Raw genomic sequence first — 8,654 nt, forward strand, 5'->3', positions numbered from 1 at the left:
TATCCAAGACCCCCAAAGAGATGGGTAGTCCCAACTGTTGGGACTTAGTAGAAAAATGTATCTGAAACATTCTGGCAAATTTAAAATGTTCTATGAATAAGATTTTGGAGAATGTTCTAAAACAGATCCAAGAAAAATAAAGTACCAATAATACTGCCTGTGCCAGAAAGGTATAATAAAAATATAGGATTTCAAATTAACTTTGTATATAAAAATAAGGTGGACAAAAAAACATGTGCCTAACAATACTGACCACATACACTCTTCTACGAGTATGAAGGGGATACAAAAAGGATAACAGGAAAAGTCAAAGCAAAGGTTAGGTCCACCCATTCAAAGCAGAATTCAAGGCTTAATTTGTTCATTTCATTATACCTCTCTCTCCTGACTCGGGCAACATTTCACTGGTTGATCTCATACTAATTAAGCCAAAATGGATTCTTATTTCTAATTTATCAATGGACTCACATAGAGTAGAGGACACATACAGATTAAAGACAAGGGGCAAGACCCATCTTCATATCATAGTGACAAAATGGACATTCCTTAAAAATGCCTCTGGTGACCCATAGTGATGGAAGCCTGCAAAAGAGGAGCTTATTAAGTGTTGCAATAAAGAAAGGGCTTTCTTACATGGACCTCTTGAAAAACCTCTCTGAGAATTAGATTGAAATAGTCATACATTAGTTTCCATGGTGAAATTGTCAACAAAATAATTTCTAATTCTACAATTTAGTCTGGTCCTTGTTTCCTATACACGTCTCCAAGATTCTCAAAAGCCACAACTACTAAAAGGAAGGTCTTTATAGGCTCTTAAAATGTTAACATATCCATCTAAATATTTGTATCCCTCATTACACCTCCCAGTGAAATGAGATGGTGAGCTGCACGTGGAGGAGTAAGGCCCATTGATTTCTTTATCTCGGATGAGCAAATGGTAGCTCCACAGTTTATTATTTATGACCAATACCTTAACCAGGTTAAGCAACATCAATGGATGTTACCACAAGATGTTCTGTTCTGTTCATCTGGAGAGCATCATTATTTACTAAGATTTTATCTAGCTCATAAGGAGCTCCTTAAATATGTCTCATTTATAAGGCTTTAAATTTCATAATATTTTTATTTATTTTCAGTTTTATTGAGGTATAATTGACTTACAAATTGTAAGATATTTAAAGGGTACATCATGGTGTTTTCTACTGGGTATTTACCCCAAAGACACAGATGTAGTGAAAAGAAGGGCCATATGCACCCCAGTGTTCATAGCAGCAATGTCCGCAATAGCCAAACTGTGGAAAGAGCCGAGACGCCCTTCAACAGATGAATGGATAAAGAAGATGTGGTCCACATGTACAATGGAATATTGCTCAGCCATCAGAAAGGATGAACACCCAACTTTTACATCAACATGGACGGAACTGGAGGAGATTATGCTAAGTGAAATAAGTCAAGCAGAGAAAGTCAATTATCATATGGTTTCACTTATTTGTGGAACATAAGGAATAGCAGGGAGGACATTAGGAGAAAGAAGGAAAAAAAATGAAGGGGGGGAATCGGAGGGGGAGACGAACCATGAGAGACTATGAACTCTGAGAAACAAACTGAGGGTTCTAGAGGGGAGGGAGATGGGGGGATGGGTTAGCCCGGTGATGGATATTAAGGAGGGCACGTATTGCATGGAGCACTGGGTGTTATACGAAAACAAGGAATCATGGAACACTACATAAAAAACTAATGATGTACTGTATGGTAACTAACATAACATAATAAAATTTTTAAAAATAAAATAAAGGGTACATCATGGTGTTTTGATAGATGCGTATGTCATGAAAGGACTCCCTCCCCATCTAGTTAATTAACGCACCCATCACCTCCCATTATACTTGGTGGTTTTTGGTTTTGTTTGCTTTTATGTGTGTGTGTGAGAGAGAACATTTAAGTTTTACTGTCTTAGCACATTTCAATTACACAATACAGTGTTCTCACCTATGATCACTGTATTTCACATTAGATCCTCAGACTTCATTCACCTTGTAACTGAAAGCTTATAAATTTCATGCTATTAATAAACAATTGAATATGTAATGTTTTCAAAGATTCTAAGGGTAATATTGTCTAAAACTTGTGTCAACCGAGTGGTCTAATTGCTACTAAAAAGGAAATGGAGCACACACATTAAATAAACTTCAAATGATGTACAGATACCCCTGCTTTTTTAAAGTTTGCAGTTACACCACTTCACTTTTACAAAAGACCTACATTAGTACCTGTTTTCACGAACTGCAAGAAATCTGAAGAAGATATTATCTTTTGCATAAAAAAGGCAAAAAGCAAAAATGGCACTCAGTGTTTGTTTTGCAGCAAACCATTACAGAGGCTGTGGGTACCCTGAGCAGCGAGAGTGGCCTCACCAAGCTCCTTCCCAGGGACCTACACTCAGCATCCCAGAACCAAACCATCATAGCTTTGAACTGCGTCTGTGAGCATCTGTGCTTTATCTTGATTTATTTTGTGCATCCCTTAGCAAGATGTGTCCTAAGGTATCAGAAAAGCCTAAGAGAGGTTATTTTTTGGGTCTGGAACACTCAAAAATTTTTCCATATAAGTTCATGGTAATGGCTTCTTCACATTACATCATTCTGGTCTATGAAAGTTCTCGTAGGATCGCTCTACTTTTGGATAGCAGGGGAAACCTGTATTGGAATTATCACTAGCTGTCATCACTGCCCATTAGACCTGGCCAATAACTGTTATGAAAATGTTCCAATATCTTGCCTTCTTTTAATGAATTCTTGGTTGTTAGCAAAACCCTTATTCATCCTACACACACAAAGTTGGGACATTTAGATCTGCTTAGACACAAGAAACTTCATTTAAAAGAAGGGCACCTGGGTAGCTCAGTCAGTTAAGCATCTGCCTTTGGCTCAGATCATGATCCCAGGGTCCTGGGATAGAGCCTCATGCTGGGTTCCCTGCTCAGCGGGGAGTCTGCTTCTCCCGTGCTCCCTCTGCTGGTCCCCCTGCTTTTGCTCTCTCTCTCTCTCTCTCTCTGTCAAATAAATAAATAAATAAATAAATAAATAAATAAATAAATAATAAAAAGTAAATATCTTTTAAAAGAGGAGTAATACTTGAAATGCTATGAAATTGCATAGAAAATGGAGGGGCTAACTTCCACTTCTACCAACATTTTTATTTCATCTCTGTATCACCCATCTTATTAGTATAATGCCTGGAACATTATAACTATTCATTTATGGTTAAAGTGTTTTAAAAAATGAGTGAATACATAAATAAATCAATCCAGAGAAAAGCATAAAATTTTATTGTGTGGAGAATCAAGTTCACAGAAAAAGTAGATAAATCTTTTGCTCCAGGCTGTCGAAGGAGGTGGCACTTCTGGTTTAGGAAGAGTGGAGACCAGTGAAGCAAGTGCTTGATTTACAGTTGCACTGTGATAAGTGTGGTGGTGGGTAAGATGACATAGTCTATCATCCCATCAGGCTGTGGTAAAGAGTGAGGTGACTCCGGAGCTTTCTTGTGTTTTTTGTTTTTGTCTTCATTAACACAACATAATTTCCCATTTACACATGCCATTTCATATATTTCCCCTATTCCACATTTCTTCCGGCAGTAGCCTGTTATAGTACTAAAGCATTTTCTGGGTCGTGCTGTATCTGTGCACAGGAAACAACATTGAATGCAGATTAGTTTCTGAGGCAGAGTAGAAGTATTATGCGGTTCTCACAAGCTTTGGCCTCCTGTGCTTCCAAAGTGAACCTTACGCTGATAAGAGAAAACTAAGAGCCTCCTCCTTGAAAATCATCCCAAATTAAGAACATCAAAACCCCATGCTCCTAGCCAACACCCAATTGGCTCTGAGAACATTAGAACTTATATGACAAAAAAGAAGAGAGATGAATTCATGGTTATCACCTGGAGCTATGTCCCGCTCTTGGACTCTGGCGAATCTGACCTGTCTTCCATGCTGCAAAGTCAGTACTCCCTCAGCCTTACCCCAGTTAAGTGTCCCCAGAGAGTACCAACTTACCACCATGGCACTATTCAGAGCCAAGGTAACTTTTAAAAGAGTACCACAGACAGGACTTTTTAAGTTAAGAGAGAAATTGGGTTTCCTCACTGACATGAAGAGTAGAAATCTCCCTTTGCCAAGGCCAAGACTTCATGGGTCTCAGCAATAAATGCTGCTGAGAACTTCCCTTATTCAGCTTCTATGTCTTCATGCCCATGATCCTCCTGGCTCCAATCTCAATCTCTCTCTCTTCTTCTCTCTCTCTCCATCCTCCTTTTTATCTCAGATAAATGTGTTGCCCAGGGATCAAACTCAATTCCATGTGTACCCATCTCCCTAGAGATCCAACTGTCACTAAATCACCTGTCTCCAATTCTTTATGTGCCCCTGTACACAAATTTGAACAAGCTCATGGAACAAAGAGGGAAAACAAAGACATTTCCTCACATGAAAATTCAGTCATTATGAAATCGGGTCATTATACTCAATTGACAGATGAGAAAACTCAGTTTCAAAGGGAATAATTAGGGGCGCCTGGGTGGGTCACTTGGTTGAGCATCCAACTCTTGGTTTCAGCTCAGGTTGTGAGCTCAGGGTCCTGGGATCGAGCCCCCCCTCGGGCTCCATACTCAGCGGGAAGTCTGCTTGAGATTTTCTGCCTCTCCCTCTCCTCTCCCCACTCTTTCTCTCTCTCTCTCTCTCTCTAAAATAAATAAATAAATCTAAAAAGAAAAAAACAAAGGGAATAATTAGCTCCATTCATACAACTAATCAGTGATCAAGATATATTTTAACCTCACATTCTACATGATTCCAAAGCTTGTACTCTTCTCATTACTGTTGTAAAGGCTGAAAATGAGTTTGAATGAAAAAAGAGATGGTACCATGTTCAACATTATAAAGATATTCTAGATGATGGGTTCATGCCTACCTTTGGAGACGACTGCTGAGAGTACAGCTCTGATGTCTTCTTACCTCTTAACTCCCCAAATGCTTTCTTCTAAGACACAGGCTTAAGGAGAGCGGGTACTTTTGATGATATTGGCAAGATATCAACAATCTCAAAGGCCCTAACCCTACTCCTACAGACAGTAATACCTCCTAGGATTTTATGCTACATTTGGACAAGTTACCTGTTGGTACCTCAAACTGCAGAATAATGAGAACCAGAAAGAGCTTCATGTTTACAGACTTCCCAGGAAAAATAGGCAGCACAATTTCTTTGTCCAGTGATCTCTGTCACAGAGTTTTTCAAGATGAGACAAGCGCTTTCGGTGCTATTAGCATTCTGAGCTCTCATTTTAACCCACATCGATGGACAGGAAATCCAAGTCCACCCCACCTTCATTCCGTATATGGAATTCATAATCACAGAATGTTCCATCACATCACACCTACTCTTCTTAGGATAAGAGCTCCCAGAGAGCAGGAACATTGATTTCTCCACCTGGGCCATCAGCCCAATTGGATCAAGGCTGGTTGGTCATATGTTCTTGTTTGTATGAGTCACTCCAAGTCTATTCCTCTCGTTCCAATATCCCAACCAGCTAATGCCACCGTTTACTCACAAAAGTTATCCATTTGGAAGATTAATTAAATCATGAACTAATCAAGACAGACACATATGCACATCCAATAATAATTACATTTTTTAATGTATGAAACTTCCAGAAAGTCATCTGGGAGTAAGATTGCATTTAGCTTTGGCTAGATAAATTGATATTTTTTCAGAGTCTCCCATAAGGTCTTCCCCAGTACAGCTCAAAGGATCAAATCTCTTTAGTACAGTGTTCAACTCATTAGGAACTGGTCCCTGCTCACCTCTCCTAGGCATTTAACAGAACCACTTATGGTTCTGCCAATTAGTGTGGGTACCTCAACCCAACTTGTTACTTCCATAACGTGTTTCTTTGCACAAATTTTTATCATGCTCTCCCATCCTATCCATCAAATTGGACCTAATGAGCTCCTAATTTTACTTCAAAACTAAGTTCAATCATCTCCACATCTATGAAAGTTTCCCTTGACCCAACTAAATAGAGCTGCAAACTCCCTTCTTTGTGTCAACATTGTATCTTATCCGTATTTTTCTTGGCAGTCACAATATGTCATGTTCCAATTATTTGTTCATCTATAATAATCTATGAGCCCCTCAAGGGCAGGCCACTGGCTTCATTCAAGTTGGAGTTCTTAATGCACAACACAAAACTCATACTATATCCTCAGTATGTAATTACAGAAAGAATGATTGCAAAGTACCAAATAAATTATTGCTACATAAAATACCCCGAGACAATAATAAAGTTAATTAAGACATTTTCTAAAGAATTCTGTTTACCATGTTTTACAACTTCTGGACACCAGAACTTTGAATTTACAGTAATTAGGACCCACCCAAATATCTTTCTGTGACAGTACCTGAAAGAAATTTGGAATATGTGAAGGCTGAATAAATATCTGTTGATGATGATTAAACTTGTATCACAACATAGGTTCAGGTTAGGGCTAGGGTTCGGAATGAGTATTGTATATAGCTTATTATGTTAACCAGTAACCAGAGTGAATTAAATTTGTCAATGAGGAGGAAGTATCAAATGCTACTGATATGTCAAAATGCAGAATGAGAATTGACCAAAGGCCCCACCAGATTTGCACTAGCCCCACCAGTATCTCATTTGGCCTCAGCTCCATGACCTCTTACATGTGCCTACTAGATGACAAATGCATTTTGTATACATTACTTACTTTAAGCCTTACAAGAACACTATGAAGTACAAACCTAATACCTCTCTCTTTCAAATTGGAAAACTACAATTTAGGGAATTGGTAATGTGTCCAATGTCACACAGCTAGTAAGGAATGAGCTAAGATCGACCCAGGTCTACATGAACCTAAAAGTAGAGGCCTTAGCCATTGTGCTAACCTGCCTCTCCAGTTGCTTCCTTCGGGTCAATCTGTGGGAGACAAAGACAAAATATTCAAATACAAGATGAAGAGGTTGCTTTGTTCACAAAATTTATTGTCATGCACTTGGCTGGACATCCTCCTCCCACCCACCTCCTTATATCCACTCAGCACTCAGAGAGCTGCCTCTATTGAGAGAATTCATATTTCTGATTTCCACAGATGGCATTGTTACAAGTAATATTACTTGCTTGCTTTAGTGGATTCCTAAATCTGTTTGTCAACTCCTTAATATCAGAGGGACTTTCTGCGATCTTTGTGGGGCATAAGAAGTACACAGTCTCCTCATTTTCAAAGCCCTTTGTGACTAATAGATTTCCCCTTGAGTAGGCTGAGATGAATAACTAAATGCTGCATTTTAGTCATGGTCATTAAAAAAAAAATCACCCATCAACATTTGTTACTGCACCTCCCACTGTGACCCATGGTTGTACAAATTGCTTTTAATACCTTACTTATAAATGAACTTTATATGTGTTTAATTTCTTAGAAATATTCTCTGAATTCTACTTAAGATGTTATCTTCCTAAACTCTGGAATAGGCTGAATCTAGGCAAGAAATAGGACTACTAATTCCCTCTTAAAAAGGCTGGAGGAGTTGAGCAAGATTCTTTTGTTGCTCTTTGTTTAAGGATGTGAGGAAGTTGAATTAACATTTAATGCTAGAAAAATCAGAAAGACACATAAACAAAAAGGTGAAAATAGACCACCCATAATCTTCCCTCTGTTAACATTCTGGTGTTTAGCCTTCTAAATATTTCACTCCAAAAGTAATTTGACAACTGTATAAGAGGTAAGATGAAACAAAGTAAGCTTGCTTGCTTTTCAGTCACTGAGTTTAAAATAAAGTCTGCTAGTCAACACTCCCTGAGCACACATACTAATATACATACAAAGTCTACATTCACCCCTCCAATTCAAGAAACAGGCCTATTGGCAAAACAGGCATGACCCACTACAGAGGAACCACATTCAGCTGCCTTTACTAATCTACCATCGTGCTTAAATATACGTCACCAGATAGTTTCAGGAAAATAAACAACATAAGAGAAGAACTTAAATGAACAATAAGGATAAATGACCTCAAAGGAAATAAAGCTAATAATGATGACAGAAGAGAATTATTAAAAATCATAAAATCTGACTACATAAAATGTATATCTTAATAACAAAATGCATGCAGGAGAAGGTTCAAATCACTATAAGATTAAAAGATAATCAGAGTAGAATAAAATTTATAAATGCATTATACACCATAAGAGGATTAATATCCATAATATATAAAGAATGTTTACAAATCAATAACAAAATGACAAATGACCTAGTAGAAAATAGGCAAACAATATCATAAAAACACAACATGTATGCATCTCCTGCAGAACATTGATATAAATTTAGAAATATAATATTCATTTTAAAGGAATCTGCTTTTAATCCATAAATTGTCTCACAAAATAAATTTATTTGGGTAAGATTGTGGGACCCAATTAGGGTTGCAATTTGCTATATATTACTGTTCCTTCTCATTCCACTGTACTCTTGAGACCTAAGTATACTAGGAATGTGTCATTTTTTTTAAAGATTTTATTTATTTATTTGACAGAGAGAGACAGTGAGAGAGGGAACACAAGCAGGGGGAGTGGGGAAGGGAGAA

At 37.8% G+C, this 8,654-nt stretch overlaps 1 protein-coding gene across 1 annotated transcript; it reads right to left on the reverse strand.

Moving 5' to 3' along the window:
- Positions 1–3,435: 3,435 nt before the first annotated feature.
- DEFB128 (defensin beta 128) lies at positions 3,436–5,218 on the reverse strand. Its single transcript, XM_025876761.2, has 2 exons — positions 5,170–5,218; positions 3,436–3,680 (listed from the first exon to the last, which is right to left on the reverse strand). Exons 1-2 carry the CDS (start codon positions 5,216–5,218, stop codon positions 3,445–3,447), a joined length of 285 nt encoding a protein of 94 aa, XP_025732546.1. The 3' UTR covers positions 3,436–3,444.
- Between the last annotated feature and the right edge of the window lie 3,436 nt (positions 5,219–8,654).

The sequence above is a fragment of the Callorhinus ursinus genome, unplaced genomic scaffold (genome assembly GCF_003265705.2).
Source record: "Callorhinus ursinus isolate GAN/ISIS: 27379988/994484 unplaced genomic scaffold, GSC_fseal_2.0 scaffold38, whole genome shotgun sequence".
NCBI lineage: Eukaryota > Metazoa > Chordata > Mammalia > Carnivora > Otariidae > Callorhinus > Callorhinus ursinus.

Bases quoted from the DNA above. Each gene is read 5' to 3' on its own strand.
- DEFB128 (XM_025876761.2), bottom strand. From the start codon at position 5,218: ATGAAGCTCTTTCTGGTTCTCATTATTCTGCAGTTTGAGGTACCAACA. The intron at 3,681-5,169 runs GTAACTTGTCCA...TCCTGTGCACAG, and splicing joins GCAGTTTGAGGTACCAACAG to ATACAGCACGACCCAGAAAA.